Source organism: Triplophysa dalaica, chromosome 2 (assembly GCF_015846415.1).
Source record: "Triplophysa dalaica isolate WHDGS20190420 chromosome 2, ASM1584641v1, whole genome shotgun sequence".
NCBI classification, from domain to species: domain Eukaryota; kingdom Metazoa; phylum Chordata; class Actinopteri; order Cypriniformes; family Nemacheilidae; genus Triplophysa; species Triplophysa dalaica.
The window spans coordinates 2,555,503-2,572,896 of record NC_079543.1 but is presented as its reverse complement, the minus strand read 5'-3'; the positions used below and the strand labels follow the sequence as shown (position 1 = coordinate 2,572,896).

Genomic DNA, 17,394 nt, shown 5'->3' with positions numbered 1-17,394 from the left:
AGGTGCAGCAGCAGGTGCAGCTTTGGGAGCAGCAGCAGCACTTGGTGCTGGAGTTTATTTCTTTAGCAAGAAAGACTAGGGAAATAAATACAAATGACAAAGTGACAAGTGTTATATAGACCTATTTTGTATCTTGTTACTATCAGGGCTGGGCATGTATTTCAAATAGAAAATACTCAACCCTTAACATGCACATGGCCCATGGGCGGGTCATCACTTAATATTTGTTTTACTTCAGTTGAAACTCGTCATGGTGATCAGTGTTTCCTTGAGTTAGTCTCTCAACTCTAGATGTTTAAGTGTTGAAATTATTTTGGCATTCTGTAGCTGTATGCTTCAAAGTATAGTTGTTTTGTCAATGCAAATAAAATTCCAATCAAATGGTGTTAGTTTGTGCAATAGTCCTCATCTCGTTTAATTTACACATAACATCAGGATTGTGTGCTTATCTTGAAAAAACATAATAGCAGTATTATTTTGTCATCAAGAAATATTTGCATGCAAATGCAACTGCAAACGAAAAAGAATTACACAGGCATGAAGAATCAGTGTATGTATCTCTACAATGGTGACAAACAATAACAACAAAACTTCATGCTGCAGTGCATGCTGGGTAACATCCTAGTTCAAAACTCATTTTTGACTCCCAGCATGCATTGCAGCATGACGTTATTTGTTGTTGTTTGTCACCATTGTGACAAAGATACTTTGGGGTATTGTTCTGTACAAATCTGAATAAATTACAGCAAGAGTTTGATATTTTATGTTTTGCTTTTTTTTGTCTTTTATTTTGTCATTTATTATGGATGTATATTTTATTACTCCACAATCATGTTTAGCTAATATCCTTTTATTTTGTAGGAATTCTTATCCTGGCATATGTTAGTACTTTTTTTACATATAATTAAATATTGTTAACACTTCTGGTATATTTGTGTTTATAAAAAAACTTATGTTACCTTTATGTTCTGTTTGATTCAAAGTAATGAAATTTGTCATATTAGGATAATAAAATTGGATCAATAAAGAGCCCTTGCAATAGCCTGGTATCATTGGCTTGGTTTGTTCCTCATTACTTAGAAATATTTGTTTCCAATTTATTCTTAATACAGTATTTCAGCAACTTTAAAATATTTGTAATAAATATATTGCCTGTGGGCTGTTGCAACTGTCCCCCTTTATGGGGTAAATTGCAACATTTGACTTTATGTTTTTAACTAGTTTAATCTGTGAGTATATTATCATATATACACATGTTACATCAATGCGAGTGGGTATTTGACAGGTGTTGGTTTTTAACATATTAAAATGTTGGCTTTCCACTTAAAACAGTCTTTGAGCAACTTTGAAGTAAGTATTGCAACCATAGCAGCTCCCTGTAGGCTATCTTGTTTGTTAATTTGGTTAATTCGTTAATTTGGTAAATGTTGATAATTTTGCAGTTGTAAGTGTGTTTGAATTCATCCTCATGCATGTCTTCATGTCTTTATCAATGAATTATATGTTCCTGTTGTACAAACACATATGGGATACCCCTGGCATAAAATTGATTTTTATTTGATAATAATCTGACACTCTTGAAAAACAACCAAGGTTGACCATAATGCTCAACAAAATAAAAAGAGAAAGAGCAAGACTAACAACATATAAAACCCATAAAACAATAAAAATGATGTATGCCAAGTATGCCGTTTTATTAAATTTTACTATTTTAATAAAACAAATTCAATATACTGCATTTTCCCAGATTTTTTTTTTTTTAAGTGTAGAAACGGAATAATCCTGTAATTGTCCACATAACAAAGGCCAGCCTCTCCTTCAGTACTTAAAAAGTAAAAGAAAAACTCATATACACACCCATTGCTTTGTCATCCCACTTGAACTCTGTGGGGCTATATTTGTTTTTCTTTTCATAATATTTTTCTTTTGCTTTTCTTTGTGTGTTTCTAGACATCTATGCTTAGTGTTTATAACATACATTTGTCACAGAAGAATGCAGTCCAAACACACGACCCAGTTTAATAAATATATTTTCTCATCACAATATATAACAACAAGATAATAACTGAGCTAAAATGATAGAGATGGATAAAGAAGGAAGCGACGACTTGACATGTCTTCACTACAAAATTTCAATTGCTATTAGATTATTAATGATAATTTAATAATTTCCTCCTATGGTGTGCACGTATTGTGTGTGTGGAGTTGAGAGTGTCTTTTGTATGTGGGTGTTTTTGAACCGGTGTATGCGTGTCTGTCTTCTTTGTTTTCACCTTTTTTGTTTTTAAATTTTTGCTTATAGTCAATATGTTTCATGTACAGCTGGTTTGTTACAGTGAAAATTGTAAAAAGACTTGCCTTGGGATGACAATAGAGGGAGTTTCACTGTCATAACAAGTCGAGCTGAAAAAATACCTTCACCTTGTCGATGTTACTTAACGGATCTTCGAAAGCATAAAAGCACGGAGACATAACTGTACCAGTAATTGCACGGTGGGAAAGTCGGTAAAAATTTGTACATGACATACCACAAGTTTGTGTTTTTAATAGCAGTTGTGACTCAAGCTCACTATACTGCTTCATTAATATCTTTACTTACTTATATTATTGAGAATAAACATTTTTTTTCTGTTAATGTTTAATTGAAATAACTGGTCAGTGTCTTTTTAGTTGTGCAGGTTTGACTCTTGATTTTTTAGTTTAGTTTCATTATTGTGTCAGTATTTGCTTTAGTTGAGGTCTTGACTCACATAAAAATATTTTTATAATAAAATGCTCTTTAACTTGGAGTAGATTCTTCATTTGTCAAGCTGATGTAAATATGAGAAGCATGACTGTATAATGGTTCACATGATATTTCAAATCTGACTTGAATGTTCTGCTTCACACATGTAAACATACTGTGTCATAAATAAATGGCTAGATTTTCTGACACACTAGGTCATCAACATTCCTCATACAAATCTCTTCAATGGTGTTTATCTCCAAACTAGTCCAGAACATCAGATCAACTGCAATGGATGCTAGGAGTCATTAATGAGATTTGAACTATGATGTTAACCAGCATGAATTTCAGCATAAAGCTTTCTTTTGTTGATTGAGACTTGACTTGCTCCCACCTCTGCTTAGCCTTTAATATTTCAACTTAGCTTTATGTAATGTAGTCTCTTCAGCGGATACATTTTATTTGTGTTATTATTTTATGGTTAAAAGCACAAAATGTCAACTGGACATAATTTTTTTAAATCAGTAGAATTTTTTCTGTCATGTTCTGTCTACATTTTTATTTCATGTTAAGAAAACATGACTCAAATGTGGAACCATATGATTAAATCATGATCAACCAAAGAGCTTTTTTGAGTGCACGTTTGAGCTAGAAATCTGAACAATCATGTTAAATGAAAGGGATTTGTTCATGTAAAGTGAAAGGCACAATTTCTTTTTTTTGAGTATGGTTCAGCAGGTGCCTAAGCTGATAATGATAATGGAGTCTTATATAAATAAAAGCTTAGTAAACTTGCTCATCTAGTTTTCTATTCAAAGCAGGCCACACACTGAAAAAGAATAGAATTGTCTCCTGATGTGATGCAACCGAAAGTTAACTACAGAAAACCACTGTGGTGGGACAGGTGCAGGTAAATGTCAAGATTTTACAAAATCATTTTTTTAATAAAAAGCATGAAGGAATATGTTAAACATGGACGGGAGAGTCAGTGCTCTAAAAACAACTTTTCACTTTTTTACAGCACTGAGAAATGGAGGGAGCTCAACAAGGTCAGTTAAACCTGTTATAACTTTATTTCTAATTGGAGAACAAATAACATGAAATGGATTTTAAAGGCTTTTAATCAGTGTCTGCATAGATAGCATATTGTACTTGTATTGAACTGATGAAATGTTGACATCTAAACTTTGTTTTATTTACAAAATCATAAAATTGACAACAAAGTGACTCGGATAAAACTTAAGTGCTTAAGTGCTTTGATAAGTGAAGTCTTCTGACAGTATCTTACATGCTGTCAAACATGATTTCAATTAAGGTGACAGTGATGGACAGTATTTCAAATATATGAATCTAAAATACATATTTGAAATGAAAAGCAGAGTACAATTTTTGTATTTTAACACTCAACTTGCACAGGGCCCATAAGCGGGTTAATACTTAATTGCCTGGTTTCACAGGCAAGGGCTTAAGACTATTCCCAGTCAAAAATTGTTTTAAATAAAAGCTACTTAAATATCCTAATTTAACTAGGTATAGCCCTAAACCTTTTCTGTGGAACCAGGCCAATATTTGTTTAGTTGAATGTAATTCATTTGGAAGTCATCATCATGGTGATAAGTGTTTCCTTAAGTTGGGCTCTTATTTGTGATTTTATGTGTGCCTTGGCTGTGTACATTTGTGTTTGTATTTTAAAAATATATTTGTAATTTTTTCAATTCTTGTTGATAAGATTATTAGTTACATAAAGATAACATTTGATGGTAAAATTAGAATGTAAACAGGTTGAATATTTTATTGAATATAAATAAGTTATGTACACCTGACCCCCGTTTTTGTTTTGTTTTATAATAGAAAGAAGGCGGAGCTTGCAGTTGCCTCCACAAAGTAAACCTTGTCTTTGTACTATCTTTATCTGTATCTGTCTGTCAGCCATTTTATCCTCATCCTCATTCTCTTTATCTGTTTTGTAGTATCAGATCTAAGAGCTGTGTTATTCGGTATGACTGGATCAGGAAAGAGTGCATCAGGAAACACCATTCTGGGAAACAATGTGTTCAGGGAAAGTTTGTCTCCATCTGCTGTTACTTCAACTTCTCAGATAGGGATAGCAGTGATTGGTGAAAGAGAAATTACAGTCATTGACACTCCAGGACTGTCAGTTACATCATTTAGTGAAGACACACTGAGGACAGAAATGATGAACAGTGTCAGCATGTCATTTCCTGGTACTCACGCGTTCCTGCTGGTGATCAAACTGGGTGTGACATATACAAATAAGGAAAAAACTGTGAAATTGATTCAGAAGAACTTTGGAACAGATGTTTTAAACCATGCGATCGTTCTTTTCACTCATTCGGATCAGCTGAGGGATAAATCTTTACCTGAATATATCTCAGAGAGTACAGATCTACAGATTTTAATTGACAGCTGTGGAGGCCGATACCATTCATTTAACAATACAGACAGAGAGAATCAAGATCAGGTTGAAGAGCTGCTGGTGAATATTGAGAGAATGGTGGAGGAGAACAGGGGAAACCTTTTTACTTTAGAGAAGTTTAATCAGGCTCAGAAACACATTAAAAGGATAAAGATACTAAAGATGGTTTTATTAGCAGCTGTGCCACTAGGTTTGTTGTTTATACCATCAACACAAAAAACTAAATCAGCAATATTAGGGGGAGCTGTGTTGGGACTGACACTGGAATATACATTAGCACTATAGAAGCCTGTGTACATTTTAACTAAACGTGATTTGAACTGTTAACATTTTCTAATCTACGGTCTCACTGTTGTGCTGTATGAGTGTGGACTGACAGAGAAATTAAACATTTATTAAAAAAACTTTTGAACATTAGAAAATACTTAATTTTATTTTACTTTTTTTAAAGTTCTGTTTCTGTGCGTTTTGTTCATATCTCCTGATAGGACAAAAATGTTGTAACTAATTCCAACCATTGTTTAAAAGCTTGCACAAGTTCTGGGGAGTTTCCACAGTATTTGAGTACACATAGTAATGGTCTTGGTGCAGAAATATTGGTAAAAACATGTTTTTCTTAAACATTTGGAGACTGGTATTAATGAGAGAAGTAACCGTACCTGTTGTATGTAAATTTATAAAAAAAAACTAAATTTCAATTGGTCTGCCACAGACGGAACCATACCTTGTTGCTTAGGAAATAAGAGTGGCAGATGAAATGGGATTGACAAAATAAAAGAAGAGATAACAAGACCTTACCTGATTGGTAAAGGGCAGTGAACGCCCTCTGAAGTTTGTGTATAACTGTTGATGCAAAATGCTGTATCTTCAGATGCTTTGTGAACATCTCTCTTTTTTGGACATTTTAATTCTCTTGACACCTGGACCTTCTTTTTTTGTAAAAGTTTTTAGACTAATTTTCCTCAACAAGAGCTGGAGTCGAAAAGTGGTGTAGCCAATGGACGGACCGCTCACTATATTATTATATTATTATTATATTATTACCTATAAAGCCCTACATGGTCTAGCGCCGCAGTATTTGAATGAACTTCTATTGTATTACAGTCGTCCACGTGCATTACGCTCTCAGGCATCCAGTCAGTTGGTAATACCTAGAATTTCAAAATCAAGTGCAGGTGATAGATCCTTCTATTATCTAGCGCCTAAACTTTGGAATATTCTTCCATGCACTGTCCGGGAGACAGACACACTCTGTCAGTTTAAATCTAGACTTAAGACGCATCTTTTTAATCTTGCATACACTGCACTTCCATAATATAAATCATCAGAGGATCTAGGCTGCATTATTTAGATCAACCGGAACCAGGAACACATCCAACAACAAAATTATGTACTTGTTGCATCAAAGAGTGCAGAACAGTACTCTACTCTCAGCCAGTCTTGTCTCATTGTTCCAAGGTTACCGCAGGATGCAGTTCATGCCCAGACCTGATGGCAGAGCGGAGAATGTGAAGTGGTGACCTGACAAGAGCTAAGAGGATAGAGCTGGATAAAGGACACGACAACTTGACACGAGTTTCCTAGAACATTTCAAATGCTATTAGATTGTTTATGATAATTTTAAATCTATTATTTACCTTATTAAGTTTATTTATCTTTTATTTAGCCTTGTTGTGCAAGCACTGTTGAGCTTGTGCAGAGGCAGCAGCTTTTGCCAGAGGGGAACTGGAATCCCCCGGTTGGGCCTGGGTTCTCCTGAGGTTTGTTTTCTCGATTGGAGTTTTGGGTTCCTCGCCACCTTTTGCATATTGTTTTGCACTATTTGCCTGGCCGGGGGGGCTGCTTTTGAATTCAGAAGTTGGACGTGATTAATATTGCATATAAGAATTTATAGTCTGTTTAATATTTGACCTGTGGTTCTCTCTCCTTTATCTCAAATGTGTGCTTTCACTGTGTTTGTGTGTAAGTATGCATGCATGCATATTGTGTGTGTGGAGCATTTGTATGTCTGTATTTGTTGTTTTCACCTTTTTCTTTTTTTACAGGTATATGCCTTTAGGTGTTTTACCTGTATTCAATGTGTCTCATGTACAGCTGCTTTGTAACAATAAAAAATTTAAAAAGCGCTATATAAATAAAGTTGAGTTGAGCTGAGTTATATATGATAAATATTTCCATCGAGTTATTACAAGTGTATCATTTTTAAATGTATTGTTTTTTTCATCTCTGTCCCCATCCCCCGAAGGGCCATTGTCCTACAAAGTTTCGATAAAAATCATACACAATTGAACAAGCTCATCAATGCCTTCTAGAATTACAGAACTACATTCCATTCATCTGTGAATACTTCCTTTGTTCGTGGATAGCTATTGTACTACTATTATTTTTTTGAGGTTGACAACTGTGTACTTTTATGCTTTTAACAATGGGAGGTTCAATAGGTGAGGCCTGATTACACAACTTGAATGCAGCAAAGTAGGATCCCAAAAAAAACCCAACACTCATTATTACAAACCTCAACAAAGTTGGACTAAACTTTCTTTGGCCCAACAATTGTAGTTTAACACATTACCGTATTCAGAAGACACCAAATTTAACATTAAAGTAAAACAGTCAAGGGTGCAACTAAAGCAAACACTGATCACAATTATTGTGATTTTTGTGCGTAGAAAAGTGTAAGAATGTAAACTTCTTATGTCCCCTTGTCTAAACGATTTTCTACGGTTGAAGAGTCAAGTCGACGGAACACACAGAGTTTGCAGATCTGGAGACAAAGTTTGACTGAGACACATGTGTCTAGTTCAGAGTCAATCAGAGTCAGAGTCAATCAGAGTCCAATGTTTATTGTAGTAAGGACTAATATTCATAAACATCAAACAGGAGGTAACATTTGTCATGGAAAACCACCAGAGTGGAAAATCACCAGACATTTCTCTTCCTCCTGCGAACAACAGATATGATATCACAAAGTAAGTATTCAATATACGTACTCAATATCAAAACAATTGTCCCTTGACATCATTAGGAACCTTCATATGGAGACCAACAGATACTTATATCAGCATAAGACAGTATAAAACAGCATAAGATCTGATACAACGTTCAACAAGGTTAAACAACAGAAAGTAAGGCACATATTATGTGAATAGAAGCTAATACTAATATGAATGAATATAAATGAATACATATGATATATGAATTCTGTATTGTACACAGATGCAATATTTGTAGAGGACAGGACGAAATCCAGATTCTCACAAAAAGTGATATTGATTCAATTCTATTAACATTCAAGATTTCCAACTTGACTTGGACTCTCCTCACCTGATTTGGGACTTGAGATGACTTGAGGAATTGACACTTGAATGCAAAGACTTGAGACTTACTTGTGACTTGAAAACAATGACTTGGTCCCACCTCTGGATTTAAGATTATCATTAAAAATCTATTAGCAATTGACATTTTGAAGTGAAGAGATTTCAAATCGCAGCTTCCTTCTTTAACCAGCTCTATCATCTCAGCTCAGTAATAACTCATATTGTGAATAGTAAATATATTTATTAAACTGGGTTGTGTGTTTGGACTGCATTCTTCAGTGACAAAATGTATGTTATTAACACTAAGCATAGGTTTCTAGAAACACACTCACAAAGAAAAGCAAAAGCAAACTATGACGAAAAGAAAAACAAGTCAAAAATAACCCCACAGGGTTCAAGTGGGATGACAAAGCAATGGGTGTGTATGTAACTTTTTCTTTCACTTTTATTGAAGTACGGTAAGAGAGGCCGGCTTTTGTTATGTGGACAATTACAGGATTATTCTGTTTCTACACTTTAAAAAAAATATTTTTACATGGAAAATGCAGCATAACGCAACAGTATTTTCAATTTGTTTTATAAAAATAGTAAAATTCCATAAAACGGCATATATTTACATCAAATTTCCAGAAAAAACAGATGTTTTCTGTTAAACAAAAGTAATAATTGTAAAATCTGAAAATGCACTTCTATCCTCTAGTAGTGATCTTTCTCTGATGAAGTGAGTTTGATGGGTTGAACAGAACATGTTGTTGTTATTCATCCAATTAATTCACGGTAGAAAGCACGAGCCACACCCACTATTCTTCCTCATTCAATATTTAGTTTGACTGTGAAATATGTCAGAAAACTGATGACAATCATTACTTCTGATCCAAAGGACTTTAAACAAATCAACATGCTGCATAACATGAATGACTTGATGTTTTATTGTTATTTAAAGTACCGTCTACGTATAAGTAGAAGAAAGTACTCTATGGTCTGTTCAGTTTTGACGGGTTGTGTAAACAATCCAATTAACAAAATAATTGTTTAAAAGTATATAGACATGTAAAGTCTGTGTAATTTCAAAAGTTTTATACTGTTATTTTTACATTTAACCCTTTTTGTAAATTCAACAATTTTAATGTTTTTTGTAATTTACAGACAAATAATTTCATACTACTGTAAAAACATGTTTTTTTACTGTATGGTAGACACACGTTTTCTTATGTTCACAGTTTAAACACGGTATTTCAGTTCAGGGTGTTCCGTTATTTCTGTAATTGGTAAACGTTTTGCACCCTGTGGTGCCATGCATTTCACAATTATTTTTATGTATTATTATAATTTTACAGGTAAGGCTGCAATACAACTACAAAGAACAAGCTGTTTCTGGAACATTGAGTAATTGCTCATTTTGAGTCTTATTATGGTTTTGTTGTTTTATAGGTTTGTATGTTGCAAGTCTTGGGCATTCTCTTTTTATTTTGTTGAGCATTTTGATCAACCTTGCCCAGATAGCAAATTTTTGCAGCCCAAATCTGTCCCACACCTTACTCCCCATACTTTACTCATCAGTTTCAGTTTCTCTGTCCCTGCAAATGGAGAGATATCTCCTTGATTAAGAAACAACGCTTCCCTGCCAAAGATGACATTTTACAGGAATCTGTGTTTCTGCCACCAAGCACTAGGTAGTGCTGTTGCTAATCTAAACCTAAAAAGTAAAGACTATATGGGTCAAACACCACTCTGTGTTTGTTTGTATCATCATCGTGAATCGAAAAACCGTTGATAGGGAAGGAGTTACACAGTGTGGGCCACAGCCCTCATTCAATGATCTTTGGCCGATAAATCGCTAATGCAGACATATGTACCTGCCAGATCCCTACGCTCTGCAAACGAACGACGTCTGTGATGCCATCACATAAAGGTAAAAAATCTCTCTCGCGCACCTTCTCCGGATCTGTTCCACCTATGTGGAATGATCTGCCCACTACTACAAGATCTGCAGATTCTGTAGCCATCTTTAAGAAACGCCTGAAAACACATCTCTTCCGTCAATATTTGACTGATCTGTTCTGACTCTTTTCTTCTCTACTAAAAAATTTGTTTGAATGAATGGTTCCGTATACTGTGTTAGGCTATATAAGACTAGTCTTTTTGATTGCACTTATGCTTTTGTTGTACTTATGCTGTCCTAATTGCTTCCATTATCTACCCCACTTGTAAGTCGCTTTGGATAAAAGCGTCTGCTAAATGACTAAATGTAAATGTAAATGTAAAATGTGGCCAAATCTGAGACAAATTGATCAATCTACTCACTTCCAAACAGCAGGGTGTGGATCAGATGTGGGCCAAAGATGTAGCTGTCAAACCATTGCTACTTTGTATCACAATACAAAAGTGTTGTGGTGTGAATAACATACTTTGCATCTTTGCCATAAAAGCATAACTTGATGAAACTGACTTTTAACTAGTTTGTTTTCCAGAATTAATCCCTTTGGAAACATTTTCAACAATTCATGCCATGACAACGCTGATCAGTTGACAGCAGTGCCACCACAGGAATGTGCACATACCCCATACAACAGTCCTGTCAGTGCACGAGCGGCACAAGTCCGGAAGGAGCTTGTTTATAAAAAAACATGTGTGTCAGGTGGGCTTGAGCAGCCCTGCCCTCCCCAACTTCAAATCCTGTCATGTGTTTTAAGGATTGTTTGACTTCAGGCAGAGGTGCATAGACGGATCACTACATGACATCAAAGTATCAAGAGACTCCTTACAATCTCTGAGGATATTTATGAATAAATAAATTGCAATCTCATTCAGCAGCATGCACCAAATCTCTTTACCCTACCGTACCTCATGTAGATTAAGCCCATATGAACTCGTGCACAGACATCTTTCTCTGCATCTATATTGTGTTAGGAGTTAATGTGTGGAAACACTGTGTGTGCTTTACTAGTGCGTATCTCATATTCAGTCAGTAGCGGCCCTTTTTTCAAGATTAAAACACAAAGACACTTAAATGCCTCTTATTGTGAAGAACCTTTCAGACAATATTTTCATTTATCACTACATCAATTGTCATGGAGCCGGAGAGTTATGATCACAGAAAAAATAATATGATTACTGATATGGGACCTTATATAACTTCCCAGAAGGCAGTGCTAATGTGTAACATAAGAAAGATTTTGTTCTATGCTAGAACAACAGTCTCACACTCAAATTTAAATTATGTCATCATTAATTCACCTCCATGTCATTCCAAACCTGTACGACTTTCTTATACAGAATTCAAAGAAGAATAACCGAACAATATTGAACCTCATTGACTTTCATTGTATGATCCACTGAGACATTTCTCAAAATATCTTCTTTTGTGTTTCACTGAAGAAACAGTCACACACTTTTATCAACATGAGGGTGAATACGTGATAAGAGAATTTTTATTTTGAAGTGAACTGTCTCTTTAAGTGACAGAAGCAGACTTTCAGTTTCAGTCATTCAGTAAACACTGTCTGGCATACACACTCCTAGCAACAACAGAAGGTTTTATGGCAGAGATGGCATCAACATATGAAGGTCAGTTAAACTTTCTTTACTCACAAGATATGAAGTTGTACGGACTCATGAAGTGAGATAATGTATCATCATGACATGAGTCAACCTGTCCTCTATATACATACAATAGGGATGCAATGAACCGTCACTAGCTGTCGAGGAGAAAATTCCAAAATGAAGTTATCATTCCTGTGCCCTACTCCCTTCGTAGGGCAGAGCCCTTGTAGTTTTGACTTTGGAGTGATCAGGGCATTTGTGTGCCATTATGGAGACGTTTGATATGCACTTGGCAAAGGAAGTGATGTCATTTCCTCATTATCTTCAGCTGGCAAAACAAAGTATTGTGTTCGTCAGCAGATGTCGCTGTTTTAATGGCATAACTTAAGCATAAAAACTGTTTGCAAATAAACAATACATTATATATAATATATATTTAAATATGCTGTTTAATATATAAACATTTCTGTATATAAAACAATCCAATTTAAAATGTATTGTTTATTAGCAAACAGGTTTTATGCTTAAATTGTGCCATGAAAACAGCGACATCTGCTGACGGACAAAATGCAGCATTGTCACAAAAACATTCCAGCTGAAGATAATGTGGAAATGATGGCGCTTTGCCAAGTGCAATCCAAACGTCTACATCAGGGTTCCTCAAATCTTACCCTGGAGGGCCGGAGCACTGCAGAGTTTAGCTCCAACCCTGCTCAGGTGTGTTTGATCAGGGCTGGAGCTAAAATCTGCAGTAGTCCGGCCCTCCAGGGTAAGATTTGAGGAACCCTGGTCTACATAATGGGACGCAAAAGCCTTGTTCACTACAAAGTCTAAACTCAAGGGCTTTGCCCTCCGAAGGGAGTAGGGGATAGGAATGATGACTATATTTGAAATGTTGCCTCTTCGGTACAAATACACTTACCATTGCACAAATAAAACAAATATTAAAAACAATGTCTTCAACATGACATTATTATTAGAACTGACTCAGAACATTATGAGTTATTTACTCTATTTTTTTGTAAAGCAACATTTGAATGTCAAACAGGATGTTAGTTTAAAGTGGAGATTTACATAGATATGCAGTTCTCTTGTTGAAGGAAGTTACATTTAAATTTGAGCAGTTGGCAAATTTTATTCATTGCATAATCCTATAATTTTGTTTCTAAATATGTGCAATCCTCTGGGATCAAACCCACGACCTTGAGTTGTTAACGTAATGCTCTTACAACTGAGCTACAGGAAAGCAATTTTTGGGCTGTCCCTTACTCTTTATGAATCAATGCATAGAACATGATATTAAAAACATATTTTATAAAACTTATTTTTCATAAACATTTTCTATTTTACATTTCTATTGTAATGATGTGGCCTTTGAAATCTCACTGGTTTTCCCCTGGCATGTGAGAATGTGTGTGTTCATACGGAAGTACATTTAATGGAGATGTAGATATCTATTGTTCAAATGTTCTTTCATGTTAAAAAGCAGTAGCACAGCCTTATTTCCACATAGCTCAACCTGTTCAGTGGCTGTTTCTTGTACCACTTCTACAGTATTTTCCTTTATGTAATGATTAAGCAATACACATGTCTCAAATCACCTTAAGATGCAACAAATGTACTATCACAACACATGTGACAATGCTGTTGTGGCACACTATTTACTGAGCAATGTCAAATATAATATGAAAAATATTTTTTATCTTTTACATATTTTGACATAGTCTGTTTTATCACAGGTCCCAATGAATCACATGCTTTTCAGAACTTGAGGATTTTGTTGTTGGGAGTGTCTGGTGTTGGTAAGAGTGCAACAGGTAATGCAATACTGGGCAGAGAAGCATTTAAAGAGAAAACAACCACAGTGAGTGAAGTCCAGAGAGGCAGAGTAGAAGATAGAAACATCTCAGTTATTGACACTCCAGGATTCTTCATCACTGAACTGACTGATGAAGATCTACAGAATGAAATGATGAAGAGTCTTTCTCACGCTCATCCTGGTCCTCATGTCTTTCTGCTGATAGTCAAACTGGACACGTACACAGAAGACAATGCAAGAAAGATGGTAGAAAAGATTCAGAAAAGTTTTGGAGAAGAAGTGTTGAAGTTCACCCTAGTGCTGTTTACCGGGCGAGAAAAAATGTCTAGAAAAGAATGCAAACAGTTTATTGAAAGTGAGAGAACCAAAGAGTTCTTGAGTTGTTTCTAAGGGCAGATTTCACACAATAAACAGCAAAATGGAGTGTACTTCCGAACAGATCATGAAGCTTCTGAGGGAAATTGATAATCTGGTGAAGAATAATGAAGGACAGCACTACACCATTGAGATCTTCATGAATAATAAACTCAGAAAGTCGGACGAGAGAAAGAAGAAAGAGGAGCTGAGGAAGGCAAACATGGAGATACAGGAGAAGAGAGACAGACAAGAGCAGATTAAAGGAATACACCAAGAGGAGAATACAAATGCAAAGCAAAGCGTAGAAGAGAGACAAAAAGGAGATCATGATGATGTGAGTCCGGAGGGTGAAGAATATGGACCGGTGAGCAAGACAAAAGACACACTGCCAGCTAATGGAGAAGCTGCTCAGGTAGAGATCCAGTCACAGGAGGAGGATCAGGAAGACTGGGAAATCCTGATGTGGGAGTATGTAAGAGAAAATGAAAAGATGCATCTGTCAAGTCATGGTAAATATCCATCAATCTGTAGCTTAATTCTTTACTTCAGTTTACATTATATGAAACATATATAATATTCACTTCAACAATATGTTTTTGTCTTATTGTCTAACAGATCTGAGGATTGTGTTACTGGGTAAAACTGGATCAGGAAAGAGTGCGACAGGAAACACTATACTAGGCAAAAATAAGTTTAAGGAAGATTGTTGTGCTAAATCTGTTACTAGACACTGTGAAACTCATGAGACAACAGCGGAGGGAAGAACAATCTCAGTGACCGACACTCCAGGACTGTTTGACACATCAATCACAAATGAAGAAATGAAGTCTGAGATCGAGAGGTGTGTTGAGATGTCTGTTCCTGGTCCTCATGTGTTTCTGCTGGTCATCAGACTGGGGAGATTCACAGAGGAGGAGAAGGACACAGTGAAATGGATTCATGAGAACTTTGGAGAGGATGCTGCGCATTACACCATCATTTTGTTCACTCATGCTGATGCACTGAATAAATCTTTAGATGAATATATCACAGAGAGTTCAGATCTACTGGCATTAACCGAGAACTGTGGTGGAAGAAATCACTTATTCAACAATGCAGACAGAGAGAAACAAACTCAGGTCGCAGAGCTGCTGCAGAAGATTGATAGCATGGTGATGATGAATGGAGGAATGTTCTACACTAATGAGGTTTATAAGCAAGCTCAAAAAAAGATTAGTCAAGAGCATTTTAGAAAAAGAATGAAAGACTTTGGAAAAACAGCAATTGCTGTTATCGGAGGAGGAGCAGTGGCGGTTGCAGCGGTTGCAGCTGCGGGAGGACCGACCGCAGTAATGAGGGCCGCAGCCGTTGCAGCAGAAGAACTTACATTAAGAGCGGCACGTTTAAAGTAAAGTGGTTTTCAAATGCTAACTGGCAGCATGCATCAATTAATAATTTGTTGCCCGTACAATTAAAAGGTTACATATTAAGCTTCAAAGTATTTTACTTTGTTGATAAAACCTTATTGTTTTTCAAAAAATTTTTTTTTCAAAATGCGTGGTAAAGTCAACAATTTGTGTTAAGAGAGCATGACTCTTTGGAAAAGATGGGATAAACTTACGAATCAATGTAAACTGATGCATTTCTGCTGTATTTAAAGTCATTGGTTTATGGAAGAATGTGAACTTGCACTATGACAGCACTTATAAACTACATCAGCAAACTGTCCACTACTTTACAGAGGAATGGGATGATGATTTTAATACTAGACGGAGCTATTTTTGCAACTTTACTCATTAAATTGATGTGATTTCAAACAAATGACCATAATTTTTAGTAAATTATGTGGGGTTTTTAATTTCTAAACATGATGTCGATTGTCTGCTATTTAAAGATGTGGTAAATAATATATATATATATATATATATATATATATTATATATATATATATATACAGTATATTGTATTAAATGCAAACTGCAAGCGTGCACATATCATAACGCTGTTGATTCATCAGCTGGTCATTTATCTGATAAACATTATACCAAAGATCACGTAAAAAAGCAGCCTTTTTTTGAAAGATCTTTGCTAAAGATCTGGAGATCTGGAAAACGCCTGTGATGATGAGCACAGAGGTCATCACGTGAATGTCAGTTCACAGTACTAAGGTACGGAGAGGTGTAGGTGCAACTGAATCAAAGATACACATTGTGTTAAAAAGCATGTTTATTGACCCCTAAAGATGGTACGATCCATTCGTTTTGGGCGGGAAGTGTAAATGTATATAGGTGCGAGTGAGACAAAGGAAAGTAAGGTTGGTTGAGCATGGTTGGGGTGAGAAAAAGACCCAAGCCCGCAAATGTCTTTCTACATGTCGAGGCTAGCGTGATGTATGGTTTTGTGGCTCAAAGGCTAGCGTGATGTATGGTTTTGTGGCTCACAGCATGTTTTTTGTTTCAATGTTTGTATAGTCAGTTTAAAAAAATATATGTTTTTTTTCTTTTTATTCTTATTGTGGGTAAAGTCTACGGATTCATTCACGTGTGAAGAGACAGCTGTCCGAAATAAAATCACTTGAAACAATTGAAACAAGTTCCCACCTTGTGGTGCGTTTTTGTACTCTCCCAGGCCTTATGGCAGTAAGACTACTCTGATTGTTTGAAACAATTTGGGTGCCCGACTAAAAACGGCGGCAACGATCTGACAACGTCTGATAAACATCTTAAAAATGGCAGTTTTACATCCATTCTAAATCATTAACATCTTACAGACGTCTTGCAGATGAGTAAACAACCAAAGGCAGAGATCAAATAGATGCCTATGTGTGTGCAATCAGGGACGTCGCTCTCAATAAAATGCCAAAAGTTAAAAATATTACTGGTTTGTATATTGAGACAAAACAATGGCAATTGCATATTTTAAGAAATATCAGGCTAATTTATTTTCAGGTAAAATAGCTCAAACTTTCATTTTAGTCTGGGACTAAGCCTTATCTGTGAAACCAGTCAATAATCCCTAAATTGGCAACACTGCTTTTGAGTTTATTTTTGTACAAAACTCATTCGTTTTCATCACTTGATGTCAAGTCAGCATTGGATTTTGACGTCAATCGAATTTTCCTTTTCAGCCAAAATTCAACAATAGGCCAACGTTGTTAATCCTTCCGGCATTAAACTGACAAACTGTGCCTGCTGGGTTGTGTCTCTGCAAGTTCAGT

General features: G+C 35.6%; 3 protein-coding genes across 3 annotated transcripts; all 3 read left to right on the top strand.

The window, feature by feature from the left end:
- Positions 1 to 3,755: 3,755 nt before the first annotated feature.
- On the top strand, positions 3,756 to 6,044 carry LOC130435972 (GTPase IMAP family member 7-like). The gene is made up of 4 exons (XM_056766869.1): positions 3,756 to 3,774; positions 4,577 to 4,609; positions 4,696 to 5,352; positions 6,034 to 6,044. The coding sequence occupies exons 1-4, from the start codon at positions 3,756 to 3,758 to the stop codon at positions 6,042 to 6,044; spliced, it is 720 nt and encodes a 239-aa protein (XP_056622847.1).
- Positions 6,045 to 11,979: 5,935 nt separating this feature from the next.
- Positions 11,980 to 14,231, top strand: LOC130407604 (GTPase IMAP family member 4-like). Its single transcript, XM_056730661.1, has 2 exons — positions 11,980 to 12,046; positions 13,762 to 14,231. Exons 1-2 carry the CDS (start codon positions 12,019 to 12,021, stop codon positions 14,229 to 14,231), a joined length of 498 nt encoding a protein of 165 aa, XP_056586639.1. The 5' UTR covers positions 11,980 to 12,018.
- A 28-nt stretch (positions 14,232 to 14,259) lies between these two features.
- LOC130407598 (GTPase IMAP family member 9-like) lies at positions 14,260 to 16,720 on the top strand. Its single transcript, XM_056730646.1, has 2 exons — positions 14,260 to 14,707; positions 14,814 to 16,720. Exons 1-2 carry the CDS (start codon positions 14,260 to 14,262, stop codon positions 15,587 to 15,589), a joined length of 1,224 nt encoding a protein of 407 aa, XP_056586624.1. The 3' UTR covers positions 15,590 to 16,720.
- Positions 16,721 to 17,394: the final 674 nt, after the last annotated feature.